General features: G+C 38.2%; 1 protein-coding gene and 1 long non-coding RNA gene across 2 annotated transcripts in view; one reads left to right on the forward strand and one right to left on the reverse strand.

Moving 5' to 3' along the window:
• The window catches only part of LOC144628824 (uncharacterized), a 96,221-nt gene that overhangs the window by 4,133 nt on the left and 65,136 nt on the right, over positions 1 to 26,952 (forward strand). Inside the window, exons 2-9 of the mRNA XM_078486937.1 lie at positions 4,739 to 4,834; positions 5,182 to 5,244; positions 13,770 to 13,865; positions 14,864 to 15,005; positions 17,820 to 17,880; positions 18,247 to 18,545; positions 18,939 to 18,984; positions 21,509 to 21,554. Of these exons, the coding sequence (XP_078343063.1) occupies positions 4,739 to 4,834; positions 5,182 to 5,244; positions 13,770 to 13,865; positions 14,864 to 15,005; positions 17,820 to 17,880; positions 18,247 to 18,545; positions 18,939 to 18,984; positions 21,509 to 21,554 (849 nt within the window). The remainder of the gene's footprint in view (positions 1 to 4,738; positions 4,835 to 5,181; positions 5,245 to 13,769; positions 13,866 to 14,863; positions 15,006 to 17,819; positions 17,881 to 18,246; positions 18,546 to 18,938; positions 18,985 to 21,508; positions 21,555 to 26,952) is intronic.
• On the reverse strand, positions 19,974 to 20,441 carry LOC144628687 (uncharacterized). The gene is made up of 2 exons (XR_013566284.1): positions 20,258 to 20,441; positions 19,974 to 20,020 (listed from the first exon to the last, which is right to left on the reverse strand). It is a non-coding gene; the product is annotated as an uncharacterized LOC144628687 (long non-coding RNA).

The following is a 26,952-nucleotide window of genomic DNA, read 5'->3' on the forward strand; positions in this document are numbered from 1 at the left end:
GCCTGTGAAAAACGAATTTGGATTGAAAAGTCCTCTTTCTATTCCACCAAGGTACCACTCATTCCTGCATGCCGATTTTCTTTCACGTTTGATGAAATAACCGCATTTATATCAAACTCAGAAGCGCTGCGTTTCTGAACTTTTTTCTGAATCTCGTTTCAGGCGGGAAACCAACTGAGTGCTGACGCCGAGCGCTCAGCCAATCAGGATCAAGTAATCATGCCCTCTTGATTACCAAAAGTGCCCTCATGATTAAGAGAAAATGCCCTCTGTCTCAGCCAATCAGCATTCAGTAATTTTGCCCTGTATGTGATAACAATACTATGTAAAAATAAATTAGTTAAAACCTATATTATAATAATGTTTTCTATAACAATATAAATGAAATAAATAAAATAACTAATTTAAAATCAAGGTAACATAAAAGCTAGGTGCGGTTCCTCATAAAAATAAATCAAAAATAAAAATTAATTTCCAAAACAAGAATGTTTTAAGGGCAGATTTGTGGAGAAAGAAAAGGCATGTTCACCGTATGTCACAGAGTTCACAGAAGGGACGTTAAAAAGTAGTTTAGAGGATGAGCATAGGCTTTGTAATGCGGGTGGTATTGTTATAGGAGGGGTGACAATTGAGTAAGCTGGGCAAAGTCCATGAATAATTTTGAAAGTGATGAGCACAAGTTTGAATATAATTCGTGACTTAACAGGTAGCCAATGCAGTTTTTGAAGGCCAGGTGCCCTCATGCTGCTTAGTTCCAGTGACAAGCTAGACAACGACAGTGTTTTGAATTCTTTGAAATTTATCCAGTTCCTGTTTTGGCAGACCATAAAGGATACTATTAAAGTAGTCCAGGCGTGATATTACAAGTGCATTAATATGCCCCAGTTTGACAGCCTGATTTGGCCTAAATTTTATGAGAAAATGGGTGCATCGATAAAAATAGATCTGATTTATTAACATATAAATGTATTATATAAAGAGTCTCGTGTAAGTGATGATGTCATTGCAAATGCTGTTTTGAGTAGGGCTGCAACGATACATTTTCTCACAATATGATATGTACCTCGATACAAATGCCACAATACGATACACGATACAATACAACGTTACATACAACTGACAAGTGCTACAATTTTACTAAATTCTGTTGGTAACTCATTTTTTTCCACTTTATCAGCAGCGAAATTATCAGCAGCAAAAACTTTTTTGCAAAGTAAAGTTCTCATGAACCGCATGTTTTTGCCTGTGGGCACACAAGGCTGTGTCAGTTGACAACTAATTGTCACATCTTATAGAATATGTGATTGGAAGTGAAGCAGAATGGAACTTCCTTGTCTCTCAGTTTAATAAATCGCTATTGAGGGCTTTGACTTGGGTAAAAAGTCATTAAAAACAGTAAATTCTGAATGTTGATGAATACTATTTTATTGTTTCATGATACTGCAATACTTTGTTCAAATTTCCGATATTCGTATCTTGACAAAAAATATCGCGATTTACCGGTGCACCGGTGTATCTTTGCAGCCCTAGTTTTGAGTACATAATTTGGAGGAGATTTAATTCATATCTGACCAGAAAATGTCAAAACGGTCTATATAGGATGATAATAAACTTTTTTTGCGAAAATCTTCAGGTGCCAATGGGTTAAAGAATTGGCCCAGCACATCAGATGTTAATTGACTGTATGAATTAGCCAATGATAATGGACTGACAAATTGTATTGTTATAAACCCCAAATTACTAATTATGCAGTTTAGTAGAGATAGCAGCATCGAATGAATAACATTTCCAACAGGAAATTACCCAAATCTCGGCTTCTATTGTCGCCTCAATTCATGTAATTTCGTGACTGAGTTGAAGTCATTGTTTATTTGACGCCGCTCAAAGCTGTTCAGTTATCTATGACTATTCATTATAACCAGTTGTCCTAGAGTATATATTATTTCACAATTATTCATCAGATATACATTAAAAAATCTACTCAAAAAAGAACGAGAAACAGCAAACGAAGGGAGCGCGAAGCACGAGGGAGTGGGCCTGGACATCTTCGCGCCTCACGTTTTGTGATCTTTCCCTTCGTAGCCATTTTAAAATATTAACAAGTAATCTATATGAGCAGAAAAATGCGTTACTGTTTTCCAATATATCTTTTTCCAGAGATATTCAAGTTTTTAGATTGTCCAAATTAGCAAAGAAATGACTAGACTCAACCAAATTCTGATAAAAAATGAAGAAAGTGTTAACTCAGCCAATTTGTATCAAATTTGTGTTAGTTGTGTTTCACAATATGAACTTAACAATTTGGTTACCATGGCTACATTCTAGGTTCCAGATCCCCCGATGCTAAATTCTGGCATTCTTTATTGATATTTACAGTCAAAACACCTCAAGCGTTCCTGTCAAGAGTGGAATAATGATTCCATTATTGCAAATTTGATTTCATTTTTTCCAACTGAGAACCAACCGGGTGAAAGTAGACCACCAGTTACGATTCCTCTATCTGTACCTGGAAAGCATATCTCCCTGAAGCTTATACAACTGTTCCAGCTGTTGCCATTACCAACTCTACCGTCTCTGTTCCAAAGTTTGACTTGAAACCAGCAAAGAAATGTTTGGATCAAGCAAAAGAAGAGGAAATTCAATGGGTGGAGAATTCAAGTAGACTATTGAAGAAAGCAGACTTAAAAAGAGGAGATCCCATTGCATGGGCAGCCTATCATGTGTCACAGCTACCACTTCACACTTATGAAGCTCTCTGTGCACTGCTCCCACTCTTCTATGAGAAGTCTGCCACACCCCCGATGATTAAGCATGGAATGAATGTGTCAAGGCAAGCAATTCAGTTCCTTAATCCAGGCCAGGTTCCAGTCCCAACATTTGATCAGCCATTATTTGCCCCTGCAAAGCTTATCCAATGGCAATTTATGGCAACTGATGGATAATCAAAGTATGTCTTTATGCTTGCAAGGTTCTGGATGCACGGCACTTCTGACAGAATCTGAAGTAGCTTCTGCTGGGACTGCAGAATCTATGTTGAATGTAACTCACCTTGCCAGTGCTACGCATGCCCACCAAGTCACGCTCTTGACCTTGCAGGTCCTTCAACGGAAAACTTGCCTTCTTTTTTAGACTTCTGAAAATGAAGAACCGGCATCAGCTTGGAGAACTAAGATGATAGCTAAGAGTTTGACGTTTACCCTATGTTCTGGTACCTTATCTTACGGTAGGAAACTGTTATTGTTATCTTTGTCCAAGCTCACAGGCAAAGGAACTTCCCTCTGAATGTAAACGTTTTTGAGGAACTAGAACCGCTGTATTATTGGTTTGGATCATGTGAATTCTGCAAGGTGATTTCCTGTCCACATCGGATCAACCTATCATGGGGGAGTTCAAGGGTCACAGTAACTGGGTCATTTCAAAAACTGGCAAAGCATTCTCTGCATTTCCCTTCAACCAGGCTCATGAGCAGGAAAGCCACAATGTGAAAGGCTCAGGTGGTTGTACTGGACTAACAGAAAACCCTGTAGCCTTCAGGTGCTGAATGCTTTCAGGACAAGAGCCACCGCGACTACAGAAACAATTTGAGAAGGAATTGTTTCAAGACGTTGATCCAGATAACCCCCAGATTTTTCAGAACCATGAGCAAGGTGTATCGACACAGAGTACATTTCAGAAGCAAGTCGTAAGTCTCTTTGACACCATCAGAAAGAAGGGCAATCCGTTCTTGGCTGATTTTTCTGATCAGATAACACTAGATAGTTGTGACTGCATGGGATGAGTTAGCCTGCGAGCAGGCTCACCTTGGGTACTGACCATGAGTGGCAAAGGGCGATTCAGCAAGCGAAGCAATATCTAATGGCGGGTTGGAGACTGGTGGAGAGGCACCAAGGGAGTGAGCCTGCTTTAATTTGATCTCTGTAAACTTTTCATTTCTGCTTCGCCTGAGGAAAGTGAAAGTGAACAGCAGCTAAGGGTGGATAAACGTTTATCACCCCCAAAAATTAATTATCTTATATCTTTTCACCTGTATGGTCTAATTTTCCCAGTATACCTCGCCCTTCTGGGAATTTAGCATTAGATAATTGTGTACCTATATATCGCTTAGTGGTTTCTGTATTAATAGAAGCCTACTTTGTTAGATCCGTAGTTGTAACATATCCCTGACAAAGTTTGTAGTATCAAACAAAATGCTTAGGATGAATAAATCAACTCAATCTGTCTTAGTCTTGTGCTGCTCACTGGATATTCATATACAGGGAACATTGCAGAACTGCTTTTATGAACTTATGCAAATGAACTTAAGATGTTCTTGTTTAAATTTCAAGAAAAATAAAAAATTTCAGATGGAGCCAAGGATAAACTTGAATAAGCTATTGAAAAGAGGCCACATTGAAAAATGGGTGCTTTTATCAGGCTGGTAACGATTATTACACTAACGGACTTAAGAGTTTCACCCTTCAGCTCTATATTAAATTATCTTAGCATGCTACTGGTGATGTCTTGAGAATTTCCAAATTTTCTTTGCCTTCCCATACCCCGTAATTTTTTCAGTTCCAAACCTACCAGCAGACTGTGTATTAAAAATTTAAAATGGCAGCTACAGCTGTTAGCAGGTAATATTTTCTTATAATCATCCTGCAAGTAGATGTGAGGACCCCTTGAGACCACTGTTCAAGTGGGCTTTTAACATTTCCCGTGTATGCTTGTGTGTTGTAACGTTAATAGCTTGCTCTCACAGGAGGGGGAGGAAGGCAGAACATAAGTCCAACAGCCGTTACAGATGAAGCCACAGCCTTAATAAGTGAGGAAAGTGAAGAGCCAGGAGATATACTGGGTGAGTCCATTGAATTGCAAGGGGTGAAAATTAATTTTGATCATAGTAGCACTTTAAAGAGTCGTGTGTGAGTTTAGGAGCTTGACGCTCACATGGGAGTGAAAGCAAAAAATATAGTGATTACAACACTGAATTATTTTTAAGCGCAGCTTCAGACGCGATTTTTAGCACTAAAAGGAAAAAAAGTTTTATTTTTATTTACTAAACCAAGATTTTATTCTGACTCAGTGACTAATTATTTTTTGTAAAGGGCTGTGGAGAAAACAGAGAATTGGAAGCACTTGTTTGATTTTCTGTATTGCTTGGTCTTTAATCCTATTTTTTTCTTTTTATTTCATTGTGCAAAGACCCTTCCTCAAGACAAAGGTGGAATAACGATGTTGGAATACAGACTGATGTTGGACATGAAGGTATATAAGTGTTGTTGTAAACTAAAAGAGCCTGTTTTTTTAAAAAAATGTATTGTATTCCATACAATAAAATGATAAGTAGAGTTGTCTAAATGTACAGCACTTTTTTTTGTGTGTGTTTACAGTTGGAAACAGTGACAGGTCATTGAGTCTGTAATCCTTCTGACAACCAAAAGCAGTTTTTTATTATAAAATTATGATAAAACTACCGGTATTTTTTTTTAAACTTTTAACTAGGAAAATTCTGAGTTGTAGTGACCAGAGTCAATTTCACTCCTTCTCTCGATTCCTGATAAACATAGGCACGTACAATACTGTGCAAAAGTAATGCAAACGAAATTCGTAACTTTTCGGGGCTTTTCGATAAAAAAATTGCGATATTTCGCTCTGAGCGAATTTGCAACGAAAAAGTGGCTTTTTTCGCTTGGCCTATTGTTTTAAACCTCGCGAAATTTCGCACGATAATTCGCTTGCTTCGAAATTGACTTCGAAAATTCGCTCTGTTCCAAATACACCCTTTGAAATTTCGAGCTCTGTTTTTGCTGTGTTCGAATGTCTGTTGGCCTTTACTAAAGCTATGGCTCTGCCCTGCTTCATGACTATAAAGCATGTCTCTTTGAGGTGCTGCTATTCAATCGATATTCAAACTAAAAGACGATGACCATTGTTTTATGACAGATCGTTTTATTTTACTTTAAGCATTACCAGAGAAAGCCTTTTAAAACTCGACCAAGCAATTAGCCCCTACCTTAGTCTGTGATTCAAAGATAAAACTCGATTCCTCCTTTTCTATGTTTAAGTGGCAAAGTTTATACTCTTCTTTTCGATCGCACATGTAAACACATCCGCCATATTGAATCCGTGATACTTGAACCCAGACTTCCACTTGCCCAAGGCAAGTGTGTCAACATTCAACATGGCGGACAAGTCACATGGCGAGTGTGTGCTGGCGTATGTTTCACCATTTTTTTGAGCCACTACATCGAAGGAGGAGTAGATATGAAGGCGATGAAAGATTTTTACTTTCTCAATATTTTTGCGTACAAAGTAGGACTTAAATAATAAAGATGGTAAATTTCGGACTTAAAATTTAGTAAAATTTAGGACTTATTTTACAAGGTAAGATGTTTGAAAAGTTTCTTGTACGATCGACATGTAAACTTTGTGGTCGCCGCACCATGTGCTTTCACTGATATACCGCAATATGGACAGCTGTAAACAAGAAAATCTTACTCAAGGCAATTCGTTTGAGTTATGTTAAGGTATAAATAAAGTTTTCTCACATCCAAAAGAGGCTGAAATGTTTTCAGTAGTCAACCTTTTATTTATTTAACCCCTGTCTTGTTTCTTCGAAGTCGGCTTCTGAAAACATTAGTATCGCGCTTGTTTATTTTGCAAATATAGCCCCTACACTGGTGTTCTTTGAAGTTTTTGGAACTTTCATTTGCCCCAAGCAATGTTTCAGTTATATTTTACTTTGTCACCGCTCAAATAATTTATTTAATTGTTATGACCTTGATGGAACGCGCTTCGCGTTAGTTTATTAACAGTTACTATGGTCGAGTGAAAGCTACATGCAGCAAAATTCGCTTCTTTGAATTTCGATAAGTCATTGTTCGTGTACCTCGAAAATTCGCTATTTCGAATTTCGCAGTCTCGAATTTTCGACGAAGTTCGCGATTTTTTCACGTGGAGCGCAACAAAACATGTCTCGATAATTCAAAGAAATTTTGACGAAAATTCGCGAGAACAAAAAACAAATTTCGACGAATTTCGTTTGCATTACTTTTGCACAGTACTATATTGTGTGCAAGAGTTATAAGGCCTCTAGAGAATTAGACTTGTTCTCTGATTACCTAGTACATTTCTAGTTATAGATTACCGTAAACAGCCACAGATAATCCGCACCTTTTTCCAAAAATCTTCGCTCGAAATCAAGGATGCGGCTTATCTGTGGGAACATTTGGAAAAGGTGCTGAAAACATTTTTCATGAATTGACACTTTTCTGGAAAAGAATGTAAATTAATATTGCATAAAACTACAAGAGAGCACTGGTCATTGCTTTTGCAATTTTGACAGCTCCTGAAAGCTGTTTGCAGTGTCGACAATGGCCTATATTTTCAACAGTATAAAATTAATATTGATACTCCACGAATCAGAAAATACCACAAGTATTAGCGTGGTAGATGCGGATCATGGCCTACTGTACTGTTTCTTTCCAGTTTAGCAATTTGATGGCATATTTGTAGAACTGATTACAAAACTCTCTTGATGCAACAAGTTTATCTCCAATGGATGGCTTCCAAATCTCTTTTTATTGATATGATAGCCAGGAAAGTCGAACGCTTCCATCTTGTTTTGCTTCTTTGTTTTTGGCCCGGTCCCATTTTTGCATCCGATCGAATGCCTGGTTACTAAGCTGCAAACTTTCTGCAAACGCATGTTCTTGTTCTTCTAAAGACTCAACGTTGGATTTTCTTTGATTTTCTGTCAAAAAACTTTTCTTTCCAAACTTTGAGTTGCTAAATTCAGGGTGCAGCTTATCTGTGGGTGCGGGTTATCTGCGGGTGTTTACGGTATGTAATAAAAACACCTAATTACCTAAGATATTTAAGTTGCCTCCTTGTAAATTATCATTACATGGCCATGACTCTGTAATAGAGCTGAAATATTGTACTAATATCAGTTTTCTTGTAATAAACCAAAACTTAGTTTTTGCTATGACATCATTTCTCAGCCTTGCCTTCTTCATTTTGTATTCGAAATTGCCAGATGGCTCTGCATTATGGTACAATGGAGGCTGCAGCCTCCCTAGTGCCAAAATTTTTCGGGCAAAATGCTAAGAATTCGGGCAACAAGCCTAGAGAAAAATAGAAAATAAGCCGAAAAGTCTTGACAACATTATGTTCAAAACGAATTACATCAATGTCAAAAGTATTGGAAATATGCCAAACTTTGTGGTGCTTTCGTTTCCTCCCGCAAATTGCTATAATCATGTTCGATTGTTCTCACAAATTCTGCGTGACCCCCCAGTTTGATTCAGTTGCAATCAGCTTTTCCATAGCTTGAGCGTTTGCGCACTATGGATTTAGTGGAAGACCTTGAAACAAAGCTCCTGATTTCCGAATTTCTCGATTATCCGGACTTCCTTCTCTGGTCCCAATTTTTTCATGAATATTAATTAGTCACATTCAAGACCAGATATAATACACATTTACTCGCTTTAACTAAGTTCTACGGCAATTTAAACGTTATTTGAAGGTGGTTTACCTATCAAAAAACCTTGGAAAACCTCTGATGTAGTTTCCATTCGAACAACATTTCATACTTCAGCAAGCAACTTCATTAATCAGATTCCACTAGCCATAAAAACATTCACACAAATAAATTTGCTTTCTGTCCTTGCTTACTTGTATTATACTGAAGTTTACAAAGCAAAATGGCTAAATTCAGAATGTTTAAATCCTTCTGTGAGGTCATAAACATCGTTAAGTGTTCGATCGTTCAACGCCGCAAGTTAGCACCACGTGTAGTCACCAGGCCGAACTCGAAAAGACGCATGGAACGCCTGGAGGTTCAAAATTGTTTGCGAACGAAGTGGCCTGTTTTCGTCGCCTTTTACGGAGAAAAACTGCCTCAAAATGATCAATGTCTTCAGAATTTTTGTTTGCGAGGATGGTTAACAGCCGATTCATCGCTATTATGAAGCTACTTTTCTGTTTTATGCGCAAAAATGTGCCGTATATGCGTAGGATGCGGAATTTAGCGAACTGTGCGGATCCGCACCACCCCATCCCGTCAGACGGATGCCCTGGCTTTATTTTTGGCTCATTAATATTCATACTTTCGATTATCCGGACTCTCGATTATCCGGACTATTTAGCCTAGTCCCAACAAGTACGGAATATCGAGGTTCGACTGTATTTCTTTTAAATTGGGTGAAAACAATGTAAATTGGCTCCCCAAAATTAATTTTTAAGTGATGACGTCATCGCTTTAATGCAGGCACCCGATTGACAGGATCTGTTTAGCTCAATCGAACAGAAATAACAAGAAATCGCCGCGTAGAACACAAAAGCAAAATACTCCCGTGCAGTAAGAATGGAACACTACAATGTATAAACGAAAGAGACTAATCATATTCAATGAGTTCTAGTAGATTTAGAAGACAGAAATTTCTACTTTCTTTTAATAAACAGGACCACAAAGGGCCGCTGTGAGCGAGATACCGTTTGACCTTAAGCTTGCTCGCGTGTATCGTATGTTCGAAATCAAGTTTAACTTAACAAGAAATCGCCGCGTAGAACACAAAAGCAAAATACTCCCGTGCAGTAAGAATGGAACACTACAGTGTATAAACGAAAGAGACTAATTATATTCGATGAGTTCTAGTAGACTTAGAAGACAGAAATTTCTAATTTCTTTTAATAAACAGGACCACACAGGGCCGCTGTGAGCGAGATACCGTTTGACCTTAAGCTTGCTCGTGTGTATCCATCGGGAGTCACGCTACAATATAACGTAACCTTTGTTGCAATTGAGGCAACAAAGGGAAATGTAAAAAATAAAAATAATAATAATAAAATATCAGGATCCGTTTAGCGCAATCGAACAGAAATCAAGTTTAACTTAATTACAAGAAATCACTGCGTAGAACACAAAAGCAAAATACTCCCGTGCAGTTATATTGGAACACTTCAATGTATAAACGAAAGAGACTAAATTTTATATGATGGGATCTATTAGGTTTAGTAGACAGAAATTTGTAATTCTTAGAAGATACAGGGCCGCTGTGAGCAAGAGACCGTTTGACCTTTCTCGCAGCTTAAAAGCTAGCTTTGCGTATCGTATGTCGTTTATCGCAAGTCACGCTATGATATAACGTAATCTTTGTTGAGACAACAGGGAAATCTAAAAAAAAATTAAAATATAAAATAAAATATTACTGTTGTACTATTGAGCAAATCTACGAAGAAAATGTATTTTTAACTTTGCATCCTTGAGCTGTGAATTCATAACTACTGAATTTTTTGAATTCCATCAGATCCTAACTATGCTATTTATACAAATTATCACTAACATTGCTTCTTAGGTTTAAAATATGTAAGCTGCAGTTTGATAACAGTCTTAATCACGCACAAGGCGTCAGCTACTTTTATTTACGTTAAGTTTTTGACAAATTTCCTCAGAAAATTATGTAAGACCCCTTGTGAAACGTCATCGCTTCTGCATGTATTGCATGCCGTTTATTAGGTTTTGCTAAACTAGAGTGAATAAATAAAATATTTCCGAAAAAGGATTCAGTGCATTGACACCTTCGGACAATGCCACGAAATTAATTAAAGAACTAAAGCAAGCAGGCGAAGTTTGTACACAGCTGTTTCAATGCACGCTTTATTTTCCATTTTATATGCATTTTTATCCGGCTTTTAACCAGTGCCAATTTTTTTCGGGCAAAAAGGTCTCCGCCCCCCCAGGACCGAAGGTGCCCGCACCCCTATGATGTTTATAGCGAATTCATTTAAACACGTGTTTAAACAAATAAATTATAAAAAAAGGAAAAAGAAAGAAAACAATTTACAATGGAGTGGCGGGGACTTGGCGGCAGGGACATGCAGCCATGGAAAGCTAATAGTTAGGTTGCTTAGTGCAAATTTTTGGAGAAATTGTTACATGCTTGATAAAAACACCAAACTTTGCATAATATTATGTGGTAGACTGGAGTTTGACAAGTCCATTTTGGATGGAAATTTCTTAAAATTAAGAGAAGTGGCTGAAGCAAAAACATATCAGGCCAGGACAACTTAGGTTAAGCTTCACAAAAATTGGTGTTTGAGGTGACAGTACCTCAGGTGACAAACCCCATTTGAATTACGGGCTCAGATAACACTAGATGGTCGTGACTGCACGGATGAGTTAGCCTGCGAGCAGGCTCAGCTTGGGTACTGACATGCGAGTGGCAAAGGGCGATTCAGCAAGTGAAGCAATATGGCGGGTTGGAGACTGGTAGAGAGGCACCAAGGGAGTGAGCCTGCTTTGATCTCTGTAAACTTTTCATTTCTGCTTTGCCTGCATGAGCAAAGTGTGTAGTATTAAGCGAAATGGGTAGGATCAATAAATCAACTCAATCTGTCTTAGTCTTGTGCTGCTCACTGGAAAATCATATACAGGGAACATTGCAGAACTGCTTTTATGAACTAATGCAAATGAGGTTAAGATGTTCTTGTTTAAATTTCAAGAAAAATAAAACATTTCAGATGGAGCCAAGGATAAACTTGAATAAGCTATTGAAAAGAGGCCACATGCAAAAATAGGGCCCCAATGGGTCCATGTGTTTTGCTGCTAGAGCAAAGTCTTAGGGAACATGTTGATGAAAGACAAGTGAGTCGAGATTGAAATCCAACGTCTTTTATTGTCTGTCACTTGTGTGCAGGTTAATAATTGCACTATATTGTAGTCACTTTGTGTTAATTCAATCCTGATAATTTTACTGATCAATGTTATGTTGAAATCAAAGACAGCAAACATAATTTAATTACTAGTAAGTTAACGTAATGTCTGACATGATTGTCTCTTTGATAAAAAACAGTAACTCTTAACATTATAAAAAAATCTCAATGAACTCAATGTGATTCTTTTAGTGGCGTTATCTCACTGGTTACCGTTAGTTGTATTTGGAATCATTGTCACAATGGTAGCGTTTTAACAACAACGAAAAAGACAGAATCTATTGACCTTATAAGAACTCAATGTGATATATTTATTAGTGACAAGACAGTGGTTCTTTAACCACTTTCACCCAAATTAAACACTGGAACAACTAACTCTTAACAAACTTGTTGTGTCACCCTGAGTTAAATATGCAAAATTCAGAAATTATAAATAATCGCACGCGCACCGGCGTACAACAACAGAAAGACGGCGTTGAACGTAACGCAAAGTTCATTTTGAAAGCGAAAGTTTACAAATAATTATTATCATTCGTCAGTCATCCCTTCACGCATGAACACTCGTCGAATTTCAGTGTCTTCACAACAAGATCGGAAGATCGATAAGGACCAATTTTTGATTCTGCGAAAGTTCGTTTTCTTAAAGTTTTAGAAATTTGTGAAGTTGGAGGATTCACTGAGGACTGCGTAGCCGAAGATGCAGTGGCTCGCTGGACATCAAATTCTATTTTTCACGGCGTTTAATTAATCTTCACAAAATAAACATGTGGCGCCAGCGCGTCTGGCAGTCAAAAATTCATTTTTCAAAAAACTTTCCCTTTCCAGCTATTTTAGCGGGGCTTATACTATAGTACCTACCTGTCAGTCGTAGAAAAGCTGAAATTTAAGGATGAACTGTTTATTAAATGAAGACCGTATTATTTTTTAATAACTAGTAAACAAACTGGTCGCCACGCATTTAAACACGAACTGACGAATGTTGCATCTGATGCAGTGAATCTGGTGAATGAGAACTTCCTTTAATATTTCTTTGTTTTCGACGGTGTGCACCACTGAATAAGTTTCTTTCCCATTGTGATGTTACTAGTATTAATTCGTTTCTAGCTGTCTTTTATATAGCTCGAATACAGCTACAATTAGCGGTGCAGCCTACCAGCATGGTATATTCCTTTCCAGCTGTCTTTGCGTGACAAGTTACACGTTCATACATTTTATTTTAAAATATGAAGTTCAGAGTTAATACAGTACTAGTATGCTGTAGACAGTGTAGACAAGGTGAGGGTAAGTTTATTTTCAAAGCGAAAGTTTACAAACTGTGCACTAACCGGTCCTTTGGAGAAAATATTTATGACCTTCGGCGAGGTTCCAAGTCTTCGCTCTTTTCGTAAATGATGAAAACTGCAGAATAATTTTCTCATAAAACTGGAGTGGTCGCGCCACAGTTTGTTTTCTTTCCCAATGCGATATACTTTTAAATCGGTTTTCTGTTTTCCAACGTGTCCAACGTGGTTTGCGTTCGAATACTTTGGCCCGTAACTTCGAATGCGATCAGCGCTACGGTTCATTGGTTTCGATTTTGTTTGTTCATGGATTTGATTGACATCGGTAGTTCAGATTTCTCCTCTGTTACGGCACTTACACCTTACGGCACTTACACCTTACACCTTACGGCACAAACTTCAGCTCTCAATGTGTTTTGCTTGCAGCCATTGCGGCTGCAGCAAAACACAAAAATGGGTGCTCTTATCAGGCTGGTTACGATTATTACGCTAACGGACTTGAGAGTTTCACCCTTCAGCTATATATTAATCTTAGCATGCTACTGGTGATGTCTTGAGAATTTCCAAATTTTCTTTGCCTTCCCATACCCCGTAATTTTTTTCAGTTCCAAACCTCCTACCAGCAGACTGTGTATTAAAAATTTAAAATGGCAGCTATATCTGTTAGCTGGTAATATATTCTTATAATCATCCTGCAAGTAGATGTGAGGACCCCTTGAGACCACTGTTCAAGTGGGCTTTTAACATTTCCCGTGTATGCTTGTGTGTTGTAACCTTAATAGCTTGCTCTCACAGGAGGGGGAGGAAGGCAGAACATAAGTCCAACAGCCATTACAGATGAAGCCACAGCCTTAATAAGTGAGGAAAGTGAAGAGCCAGGAGATATACTGGGTGAGTCATGTAAACATGCACTTCGCATTCACATGTGGAAAGTGGTTTTTATTCTATTTATTTATTTGTCTCAAAAATAATATAAAAGAATGCAATAAAATAAGTTTGTTAAGGTGACGGACAATGGTTTTCAGTATTTTCTAGACCTTATGCATTGATGGGTCAGTACTTCAACACTTTATCAATTGCTATTATAGAAATGTTATGAAACAAAAGCCCAACCATTGATTGACAAGTTGTCATCATTTTCTTGACATCAGTGGTTACCATAGTAACAGTATTACCTGTAAAAAACACCCTTAATTTTAACTTTTAGTGCTAATAACTCCAAAATAAGCTTGGTTACCTCCATTTTAATTGCTGAGTTATCATCAGCGTATAATGATACAACTTTTTGCAAAGTTTAGCAAATTTCTGTCAGAGAGGTTCAGAGCCACCATTAATTTTCAAAATATTAAGGTGGCTGTGTACCCCTCTGATAGAATTTTTTTAGTCGATGGTTTTAATTCACCTTGGTGAAACTGATTGGTCAGTTCTTCCCTGATGTTACTGGCTGTGAGACTTGTGTAAAGTTGATTAACAGTGGTTAGTCAGTTTCAGTAAGTTTGATCAGACTTAAGCAACTTTTAATTTATTCACATTCTTGCCTCAGAAGTTAACTGAAAGCTGTGCTCAGCTTCTGATCGGAAAGCGACTGCACGAAAGAATGTGAATTAATTAAAAGGGGCGGGCTTCTTGTTCTTATTGAGGATGAAAAACACATTACAGTTTTAACAGTGGGGACAGTGCTAGTGACAGCTTCCCCTTGTGTAGTGAAATAATAAATCACTGGTTTCACAGATTGTTCTTGTTGAAATTTTATGCATTGCTAGAAAAGTACAACGCAATTCATAAAATATCCATGCATATTATATGTCAAAAACTACCAAATAAGGTGCATTTATACAATGATCAGACAAGGGTAGAGAATAAGCTGTTAATTGCGTGTTTGACCATAGAGCATACACATTCAAGACTGGACTACTTGGCTCCTTTGAGATTTGTATTGAACGCAACCTTGGACTGGACCTGGCGGCCTATAGTCACTCAAATTGGGAGCATAATTTGTAGAAGGACAGCAAGGACATCATGCGAAGACAGGTAATACTTTGTCACCTTATTTGACAGGGGCACCCAACGGAATATTTCGTTAAAATATCTGTTCGGAAGACGATTTGAGATCTAGAATTTTCGGAACATTCGTTGTAAATTTTTTTGCTTGCCTGCCTTTCCTAGGATTTTCGAATATCTAAAAAATGGTATAACTGTTTCATTTTTAACGGATTTTTTACTCTAAAAAGGTCACCTAGAATTTTCGGGAGCCTTTCTCTGGCTGGAATTTTCGAAAAGGTAAGTTTTGATCCCTATAACTTTCGGATCACTAGACTTTCAGCTAGGAAATCCGAACAGATAAAAAAAATTTTAGGGGATAAAAATATGCCTATATCTACCGTTTAAATACTAAAATACGTTCAACGATGCTATCTTTAAGTGGTTTTGAACTATATTCTCGATGGGTGCCCCTGATTTGAGTGATTTACTATTTTTATAATTTACAATTCCTGTAATAACCCCCCGTGAAAAAAAAACCAAAATCTAAGACACAAAAATCGTTACAATAAGAAACCATCCCAGATATATACACTTTATTCGATGGTTTAACATATAATACGCGCGGATATTTTGCGAGTTGCGCACAAGCCATGAGCGAAATGTCTGCTTGTATTATATGTTGAACCATCGAATAAGGGATTTATTATTCCACTAATTTTTCCACTTAGTTTGGGTCCGTATTCAGTAAGTTTGTTCGTCCGTATTTTTGCCCTGTTCTACTGTGCAATAAGATGGCATATTTTGCGCGTTTTTTTGCCCTAATATGGTAAAATGGCGCAAAAGTGGAATAATAAAAAGGCTTATTTTTAGTTATAGCTGAAGGGAGATACAACTTCATTTGATTATGTATGCGACTAATCTTGAGCGTAAAATGTTCCATTGGCCTAGACGTTTTGAAACGGATGGCCGTTCATAAGCCGTTCGCCAGCCGTTCAAACGAAACGGGATGGGATGCCGAGGCATGGAAACGGAATGGAATGAGATGCCGAGGCATCCCATTCCATTAAAGATTTCATATATTATATGAAATCTTAAACTTGAAATAATCCCAGGGCAAAGATTCATCAAGGTCTCGAAATGCTATACAAAGCAGCTTCCACGGTAAGATCTATGAAACCTGAAATTTGAAAATGTACTCTTAACGTTCTCTTTGTACGGAAAAGACAATGTATTGCCTAACGGCTGCTAAAATGGTAGAATAACAGGATTTTGTTTCAATAGCAGATATTGCCAATCAAATAATTACCAGAACATTAAAGAAAGGTGTATTATGGGGCTGTTTCAAGGGTACTGGTATAAAGAATTAATCTGACCATGTTTGGCATATTTGCTCCTTTATGGCCAAATATTACGCCATTTCTCTCTTCGGCAACTAAGTCATCATTTTGTGATTCTAGGCATTTTCCTCAAAATCACATTGTTTAGTTCCTCCCTCTTCTCTCTTCCTTCCTGTGGGGGGATGAAACAAGTGCACAAATACGTCAGTGTTGCTCGATGAAAGGTAATCAGCATTGCTAATTTGCAAAAATTCTGTAGAAGCAAACCAACCCCCTCTTAAAGAACTCCTAAATTCTGTGCGCCCCGAATTTCTATTTCCTTGGTTTCAAACTCAGTTGTTGGGTATTAAGCGCCACAGATTTACAGAAAGAAATGTTTAAGTAAAAGGTCAACACATCTTAGGTTTTGTGACTTATTTCATCTTGATAATCATCTTTTCTTGGTGATAGTAAGATAAAAATACGCTTCGGGAATGTTACTGGTAGACAATGCATACACGCAAAATTCTGAGCTAGCTTTAATGAAATAAAAAGCTGTTGATTGTGGTACTTCGAAAAGACTGGAAGCAGTTATACACATTGCTTATTTAATGCTGTGAAAACCTTGCCCAAAGATTTTGCACATGTAACTGGTCTTTTTCCGGTGTTTAACAGCAAAAAAGTAGAATACAGAATGCGATACATCTCCATTTGGTCTTGGAACGACACCAAAATGAACCTCAACAGGACGTTTAATTTTTGATTTGAATTTTAACAATAGTGTTCAACGTGACCAATTTGTTTGTTCAACCCATTTGTGTTTCTGGTACTGATTTAGCTGTTGACGTCATTAGGTTTATGCAGATATGTTAAATAAAACAACTACGCATCATAAATTTTGCTTTGTGAATTAGTTTTGTAGTTCTTTTATGATTATAAACCTTCTTACGAATTTAAGGAATTTTTAAATTATTTTGTCACTTTTAACTCTTCAAATTTTTTTGTCCATTCTTGTTTTCCTGTTAATGTGTTGCTTTGTATTGTAACGCTCCTTGATTTCCTTCACGAAACTGTGACCAATGGTGCGACTGCTATTTGCCTTGACTTGATTTCATTCAAGTGTAAATATTTATTCGCTCCACCAAAAATGGGTTTGCCTTGTGGTTCATTGGTTTCAACCGATCGCAAGTACATTTGGTTGCGCTGTGCATAAATTTTTTTGCTTTAACAGACAGTTGCAAATCATAAAAGGAATTAACTATAGCCTTTTGACTGAGTGGAGCCATGGGGTGTTTCCGACAGAAAAAACAAAACACTCTTGAGCAAATTTTGAACTAGGCTTGCCCTAAGCTGCCCGGCAAATGAAAGAAAAACATTGTTCTTAGCGTTTTGCTGCAGACCAAAACAATCCACAGATAAAAAATGGCAGGCTTTAAAACATCCCAAAAAAGGTTAGGTCAATAAGACATTTACGAGATTGTAAAGTAATACAGGACAGTGTTGGGAAAATCTCCCATGTAACCTTCATTTTTTTTATTTCATGTAGGAAGAATGAACCAAACGGATCCGTGTCAGAGGCGAGCATGAAAATCTTTGCCAGAGAATATGTATGTGTTGTAGTTTAAAATAATGAATTTTAGGTCAAAATGATATCAAACTAGTTTGATTTGTATTTTTCTTTGTTCCAGATTTACAACTGCACTTGTACCAGTGACATTTGTAACAATGATGTCTTGCCCCTCCCCCCCCCCCTTCCATTGCACCCCCTGAGCCTTCGATAGCGCTGTCTATCCTTGTGGCAAGCATATTTGTCATACCACTTTCTAGTTAGTGACGTTATTTACAGTCCACCGCTTTCTTTGCCATAACTTTACCAATTTGGCTAGAAAATAGGAAAGAAAGGTTTTGGTTATGTTAACTGAAGTGGTGCTTCAGCAAAGACTGTAAATAGAGGTGTTGTTGATTCTTACTAGCAGCTTCCAGAGGCTAATGGTGTGAACTACCCTACTCAGGAGACAGACCTGCATGCATCGCAGAACCAAGGTGCACCTGAGTATCATCCAACTTACCAAGAAGCAGGTGGTGATCAGGCTTGCGGGTATACCTACCCTGTGCAGGAGACCGGACAGGTTGCAGTGCAGATACCTGGTGAACATGAAGACCTTGGTCCATATTACCAGCCGCTTAATTGTACCGTGAACTTCAGATATCAGACAGAAGAAGGACTGGAGCCACAACTGGTACCACGACTGGGGCTTGAGGAATTCGACAGGCAAGCTATTGTTTTATTTACTTCATCTGACTGTATGAAGAATAAAATACATTGTAATGGATAGAAACATTCCGGGGTCTGCATTAGGCGCTATGACTTTAGGTGGTAAAAGTTTTTCGTCTAATTTGAAACATTCAATCTTGCTGAATAATATAAATGTGAAATGATTACTTGGAGAAACACTTGATTTTTTTGACGGTAAATAGTATACCCTTATTCAGACTACCACAACTAAAAACGTACTATTTAGGTTGACTTAAGTATTTCTATTTATTATCAATTATTTCAAAATTGACAAAAATTACTACGAACAGAAGAAAAGATTGTGTGATGAGCCACATACAGCTTCAATATCACTCATCAAGCAATCTATTTATTTGCATTTCTCTTTAGGGGTTTGCTGCCAGTGACGCAGTCATTGCACCGCAGTTACTTACAGGTGCGTTTATGTGGGAAAGGGAGGGGAGGGTCATTTGTGTATGCCCTCGTAAGACAGTAGGGGTAGGAGAGATGAGGATTTGTAGGTATGTATTTGTATCAGAAGTGGGGAGTGTAACAGATTCCGGCATCTCAGTTGTGTGATAGAGGATGGGAGAGTAACAGGTAAATGTTTAAATGACAGGGACTTCAACTCTTCACATGAGAATTTGCCCGATGCTTAAGTCTGACTGCAAATATTAACGAGTCACTGTCACACACGGCATTCTCAAATCATTCTTGTCGCCACCCGCCTTTCTCAACCCTCTCAGCCTAATACCAACACAAAGGGAAGGCATTTTGGAGCACTGAGGAGGGGGAGGTTACTCTCCCATCCCCTATCACACAACTGAGATGAACCAAGTCTTTTATAGACTTGGTGGCTCCTAAAGGAGCTGTTTTTAAGGAAGTGAAGTCAACCTTCACTCATAGAATCCCTAATCGAATTTCAGCGGCAGCAGTTTCCCCTCTCTTCGCATGTTTTCCATCACTGGAATGAACCTGCGGAGTCGTCTTCTGCACACTGCCTCCAACGTGTGTAGTATGATAAGTATGTTGGCGGGAACAAGGGTGGCACGCGTCTAAATCAATTATCACAGCACACGCCAAATCAATTATCGAATTACACTGTATTGCGTACCGTAAACACCCGCGTATAAGCCGCACCCGCAGATAAGCCGCACCCTGAGTTTAACAACTCAAATGTTGGAAAAAAAGTTTTTTGAAAGTAAATCAAAGAAAATCCAAAGTCGAGTCAAAAATCCAAAGTTGAGTCTTTAGGAAGTCTTCTTCATCAAACGTAAAACTCAATGAACATTGAAAAAGAAAAACTTCAGTCTTACCCACAATTTGAGCTCTTTAATATAATGAAAACCAACTTTGACATATGGTTGATCTTTTTCTGGTATTTGTTGACAGGTATTTCTTCATTCAACGCAGTTTTTCCATAGATTTTTGTGTCACAACAACAAGAACTTGCGTTTGCCGAACGTTCGTAGCTTAGTAACCAGGCATTTGATCGGACGCAAAATATGGGACTTGGGCGAGAACGTAAAGCAAAACAAGATGGCGATGGAGGCGTTCGGGTTTCGTGGCTATGATATGGACAAATTAAAGAGATTTGGGAGCCATGTATTGGAGATACATAAACTCATTGCATGAAGAGAGTTTCGTAATCAGTTCGACAAATTTTCCATCAAAGTGCAAAATGAGAAAGAAACAATTGGCTATCTTACTCGTGAATACTCGTGGTATTTTCTCGCTCGTAAAGTATCAATTTTACTGTTAAAGTTATAGGCCATTGTCGACACTGCAAACAGTATAGGAGCTGTCAAACTTGCAAAAGCAATGACCGGTACTCTCTTGTAGTTTTATGTTATATTAATTTACATAATTTTCCATAAATTAGCATCAGTTCACGAAAATTTACGGCACCTTTTCTGAATGTTCCCGCAGATAAGCCGCACCCGCGCTTTGGAGCGAAAATTTTTGGGAAAAAGGTGCGGCTTATCTGCGGGTTTTTACGGTATATAAATTAGGAAAACGAAATTCAATAGGTGTACGTGTAACATTTCCTTTTTTACTTAAAATTCTGAAGAAAACATAGAGAAACGAAAACTATTTACGCTGCAACCTGCAATGCAAACAGAGAAAAATGTTAAAAGGTAAACATTATTTACCCTTACATGACATACCATAAGGGTTCGCAAAGGATTCTAGGGTGAATTCAGCAAGTGCGTGTCTGGAGAAGCTTTTGCACAGTTTTTGCCTGAGTTTTGGATAAAATCATCTTTGAACGTGATTTCATTGCTTGCCCAATGGACTGAAAATTACGTTAGTGATATATTTATTACAAATTAAAGTTTGTATAAAAGAAAATCTCGGCGAGGAGTCGATTTGTTTTTTTTTAGTAAGTACCGTCGTTGATGTACTACTCACAATGAAATACAATGTTTATCTGCTTTAATCGCTTTCTACGTCAGGTTGACTCCTGTGTTTACTGCTCAATTTTACAGTAAAATTTCTGTTTTGGGAAACTGTCGGTAACCTGTCGGGAGTCTGTCGGTGGCCTGTTGGTAACCTGTCGGCGGGCAGTCAGTTACGGGAAGCTGTTCTTCACAATTACCCTACCCTTGTTGTTGTATTCACTGTAAATGTTACATTTTAAACAAAAGCAGCCACAACCTACAGTTAATACCCCCACACTGCACTAAGGCCCCTTAACCTTAATTATTTGTTGCAGTTGTTGATTTTAACTCTGATTTTTCAAATGTATTAACCTCTTTTAAGCAGTTTGTTTCACACACCGCTTAAAATTCTCAAATGTGAAAAACCATAGTTTTTCAGCCCCCGCCCTGCACCCAGTCAAGCTAGCCAAAACAAGTAACTTCTCAGTCTTTCACTTGTGCCCACAATTTTAGTAAATTGTATAACCGTAAAGTATTTAAGAAGTAAAGAGATGATTTGTTTTTGTGTCTTAACAACAGCAAGCTGCTAATGAAGGTGATGAAAACAGCCAGTTCACTTACAAAGGTGAGAGTCGCTCATCTATTTTACCGATTTCATTCAAGATCCATGAACTTACTTAACAGATTAGTATTCATTTTAATGCAAGATCTGTTTCCAAAAATTAGGCCTAGTTCAGATGTCATGCTTCTGCTGTGCAGAACTAAATTGCAATTAGGTTCGACTGGTGCACGGCAGAAGCACGACTCTGATTCAGACGTCGTGTGAGAGTCGTACCAAATTCACCAAATTCAGGATTTACATGTTCTGAAGCTCGTAACAATTAGTCAGCGGTGATCCAACAAAAACGGCGCCGTTTTCCAAATTGCAACAAAAACTCCTACTTTTAAAATCATTGCAAGACTCAAGAAAGAGACACAAATAAAGGCAACATAAAAAAACTTTTCCTTTTGCAAGTACGGCGAATGTTTGTTTCTTTGCCCGACTAGTTTTCCGAAACTTGCTTATTTCAAATTCTGCCCCGCTAGCTTCTTCTATGCCCTGCTCCCTGTCATGAGTGTCATCTTCTTCGTTGAATGAAACATCCTCGCTGTGCCTTTTAGAAGAGGAAATTTCGTTTGTATTCCTTTGCCTGGCCGCTGTCTGGCAAGAATAAAATTCAATGCGCATACTTAACCTCGTCCCCAGGGTCTTCTCTGTTATCAAAATGGCCTTTGAAAACGGAGAAGACGCTGGGAACGAGGTTGTGCGCATACTCCGTAAAAGAGAATTACTCTCGAGTCTCCTCGTGACTCGTGGGAACGTACGGTACGGCAAAAGCACAACGTTTGAACGGCTGCCGTGCCAGAGTCGTGTAGCACGGCATGGCGTGTCGAACTAAATTGCTTTGCCGCACTAAATTCAAAAGTTTGATTCAGACGCCGTGCTTCTGCCGTACTTTTGTCGAAATTACTTCCTGGATTAAGTTCGGCACTGCAGAAGCACAACGTCTGAACTAGGCCTAAGTTAATTCAGTTATCTTGAATATCGCATGTATTAGTCAGAATTAGTCAGGGTGGATCAAGGCGAAAAAAGTAAAGCCCCCAAATGTAGCATGAATGTGCTTCTATCATGAATAAATGCTATCGATCATTCACAGAATCAGTGCAGAGGTAAGGCTTTTCTGTTCATTTTTTTTTTCAAGTTCAGTCACAGGGAGCAGAGGAGCCAAATTCGACCTTTGTAAATATTAAAATGTTCGATCTATTTCGTAGCGCTGCTTGTCATATGTTATCCGATCTTTTTGTTTACGTGACGGTTAAGCCAGTGGGAAACTCTAGAATTCCCGCTGATAAGCGCCATTAAATAGATGCTCTCTCCTCCGCAGAGGCCTCTTGGCCTTCCCCCACTGAAGGAGCCTCTGCGGAGGAGAGAGAAATATTTACGAAGGTTAGATAAGGCTACTCTGCTCCCTGTGGTACTTCAGTTCATGTTTCTTCGGCGGTTCTTATTTCTTAAGCATTGACATGGAAATTGACCACGGACAGGTTAGGTGATAGTTTAATAGGCTGCTTCATCTGCTTGGAATATTAAGTGCTGAATGTGTTGTCGATTTCAAGGTTGATTATAAGTGGAGAAAAGATATCGGACCTGTTAGAGAATTGGAAAACACACCAGTGAACATGTGAAGTAAAGCGAAGGAGACATTCTAGAACAATTTCTTTCTGAATAGAAGTTTGTAGATTGTACTGTAAGATAGTTTCAGACATGACTTCTGGTCCGTTGTCTTCTCTAGACTCATTAAATAACCCTGAAATCGCAATCCCCCGTTTTTAGTCGCCGGATGGGCACACTAGGCGACTGCTGAGGAATTGCTGGCGCCCTGGCTTTTTGCCGGATTGCTTGTCGCACTGGTACAAATCACCGCGACAAGCTTGAGGGCATCAAATTGCTCAATGTGTCGCTTGCGTTACTTTCAAACAGGTAGTTGACCTATTAAACGAAGAAATACACAAGATTGAAGACAGCTTTTCGAATCATGCCACAATTTTCTAAATGTAGCCATCTCAACAAAAGAAAATATTTCGTCGTTGATACAGTCGGCTTTATACATGACTTCTTTTACTTTAGCAATTATTTGTAGAAAATTGTGAATATCTCTTTTAAATCTTAAAATTTCCAATTAAAGGGGCTATGTCATGGTGTATTGAGTAATTTTTGTGATGTACAAAGTTTTTTGTTCATATCGAGGGAAAGGTTTCCTTAGGTATAAAAACCAACGTCAAATAGACAATGATAAAACAAAAAGAAAGAGGATTGTTATTATGCGGATCACAAATGACAAAGTTGAAAAACGTAGATTAAATTTTTCAAGAATTGTGTTTCCCAATATACAGCCCAGCTTTAGCATTTAGTTGACACATAAGATCACTTTTTTGTGTACTTGTTTTCCATTACGGGACAAAATTGGTTTTAGCTTTTTGACGTGCCATATTTATTTGAGTTAAATTTTTCGGAGTTATGAAAATTTTCATGGCAGTGGCCGGGGGAAGTGGGGGGGGGGGGGTACTGCCATATTTGGGCTATATAGGTATGTGCCGCGGGATAGGGTATAGTTTTTGAGGTTCTCAGTCCTTAAAAAGGGTATCATTTTTGCTCCTTTTGGCATTGTGTTCCTCGTGTGATCCTTAGATAGGGTACCTAAATTCTATCAGCTAAAATAAACGCCTAGCTAAACGAAACTCAGAGACTCAAAGGACAGTACAGAATGCAATATGGCCAATCAATCGACAGCATGATAATAATTTTCCAGGGTAATTTCGCTTGAGAATAAGTCAAATGAGTTCACCTCTCAGTTCAGTATTGAAGCAGCAAACGTGATATTTGTGCTTTTCGTGCAAAGGTTTGTAACATGATACCTTTGTTTTTCTCTCTGCTATGATGCGTTTAAATCTAATTAAATTAACGCCACGGATTCTACAAGAATCATACCGCATTGTCCCCTTCAGCATTTAGAAAAAGACCTAAAAAAATACAAATTTTCAGAACAGTGCACGAGCAGAGCACAAACTATTAATTACAAAGCATAAAATGTCGAAATTGCGACTTTTCCCCCGAAATTGTCGCTAAAAATTGCGGCTTTTTCCCCGAAATTGTCGCTAAAGCATTTCGTGCACCAGATCATGCTCTCGCCACGGTCTGGTGAACACGTCACACGCTCACTCAAGCATGAAGCCGAGAAGCACGTAGTGTGAAGATTTCTTTCAAGAAATGTCGGAACCGTCACGAAAGCATGTTAAACACTAAAGCGGCAGAGGTTTTACAAAATAAAACGGAGGTTAGTTCAACCGATGGAGAACAAATCAAAGGAAAGGAACAGACGGATGTAACATGATATTGTTGTTTTTCTCGCAGATCGCTGTGATGCCTAATTAAATTAACGCCACGGATTCTACAGGAATTCAACCGCATTGAAAAGCACACCACGTTAGGCTTTGATACAAAATTTCTAAACACGTCCCTGTTATTTTAATTTTCGATAGCTTGAATTTCAGTTTGATATTGAAACAGCAAACGAGACACTTTTGTTTTTGTCAAAAACATGTAACATTACACTTTTGTTTTTGTCGAAAACGGATGTAACATGATGATATGGTAACGTGATTTATTTTCTGCAAACAAGGCGACATTGATTATAACACAGATATTATCAATTAATTATGAGATGCTAGATCACCTTTTCTAAGAAAACAGCGTTGCCATTTTAAGAATTATTTCACATGAACTGCTATGACGCCTTAGTGTCTAATTCAATTAATTTGTGGTTTTAACTTGGGGCCACGGAGTCTACACGAATCCTTCTGCAGAAGAAAAACGCAATGTTAGTGATGTAGACTGATCTGCGCATGCATTTAGCACAAAATATTTTTTTCCAGAAAGAATTGTACCACAAGGAGAGCATAGTGCTTTCTGAAACAAATATATACCTTGAGTTCTTCAATTATAAGTATCGTAATGTACTCCCCGATTTACCAAGGGCACACGGTCAGGTGCTCTCCATCCCCTCCCCCTTTACAGAAATAATTAATTAATTGATATTGATTAATTAATTGGTGATTAAAAGTTTACACCATAGTGCTTTAGCGCCTGAGGGGTTTAGCAAACGCCAACCCACCAAACCATCACAATAGTGCATTCTGCACTAAAAAGGGATCTTAAAACCGTACTATCCATTCAAGTTTTAGTAAAGTGATTTTGTAAAGATTTGTGTTTGGCCGTGTGCGGTTAGCTGTTATTTGGGTGGTCACAGAATGCTTCTCCTCCCCTTGAATAGGGTGTCATTTTTCGGTTTTTGGCCTTAAAAAGGGTATCAATTTCGCTTTTTTTATCCTTAACTAGGGTCAGGGTTTAAGAACCTTTGCGGCACACCCCTATCCGAAATTTATGGGAGTACTCCCCCCGGGGGGCAGTAGCGACAAGGAGGGTGGCAAACAAAATGTTTAATAGTCAGTAAATTATAAAAAAATATTTTATATGTTAAGCTTGGTAGAAACACAATAAGAAAACAATATTCAGTCAATGATGCAAGGTACGAGAAAAAAGAAGTCCTAGTTCTCCAGACACTGGTCAAGCATATGACCTTTCGACCATCGGTTAGACGTTCTACCACTGAGCTCAATGGGATCCGCGGGAACTAAAACCTTATTAATGAAGATGAATTTTTTTCAACAATGACACGAGCATGGGACAAAGAAAAATTCTGAGTCCCCTACGGAGATCGAACCCATGGCCTTCCAGATACCAGTTGGGCGCTCTAGACTCGTGGTGAGCTGGGCCATTTATTAGGTTGATACATGTATGTGACACGCGTCCTGCATACTGCTAGGATCAGCAATGTCGAAATATCAAGTGTGTAGTAAATAATCAACCTAGTAAATTGCCCAGCTCACCCCAAGTCTCTCGTAGCTCAGTTGGTTAGAGCGCCCAACCAGTATCTGGGAGGCCATGGGTTTGATTCCCGTCGGGGACTCAGTTTTTTCTTTGTCCCATGCTCCTGTCATTGTTGAAAAAATTCATCTTCATTATTTATCACCGAGTTTAAAATTTACCATCTTTATTATTTACTAAAACTTTATTTTACGCAAGGTTTGAAAAACTTCCCACATACTGCTAGGATTAATTTAAATAGTTTGTCAACATGTGAGATACCATGCGTATCGGCAGAAATGATAGTACGTATAGAAATGCTATGAGAAAGATATATACTAGTCGGTCAGTGACAAGTTAATCCATGTTTTATAAATTTATACTTTATGAAACGTTCTGTTTACGTATTTAACTATACTTGTAGCATGCAGCATGTTTCCCTTTTAGACATTAAAGAAATCCTTCACTTTGGAAATATATTGCTGTGATATTGGTGGGAAAATAATCTAAAAGAAAAATAGTAGAAAACAAGTTAAAACTTTGTCAGAGTTAACATAAA

Source organism: Oculina patagonica, chromosome 10, assembly GCF_052425735.1.
Source record: "Oculina patagonica isolate OP01 chromosome 10, crgOcupat, whole genome shotgun sequence".
Taxonomy (NCBI): domain Eukaryota; kingdom Metazoa; phylum Cnidaria; class Anthozoa; order Scleractinia; family Oculinidae; genus Oculina; species Oculina patagonica.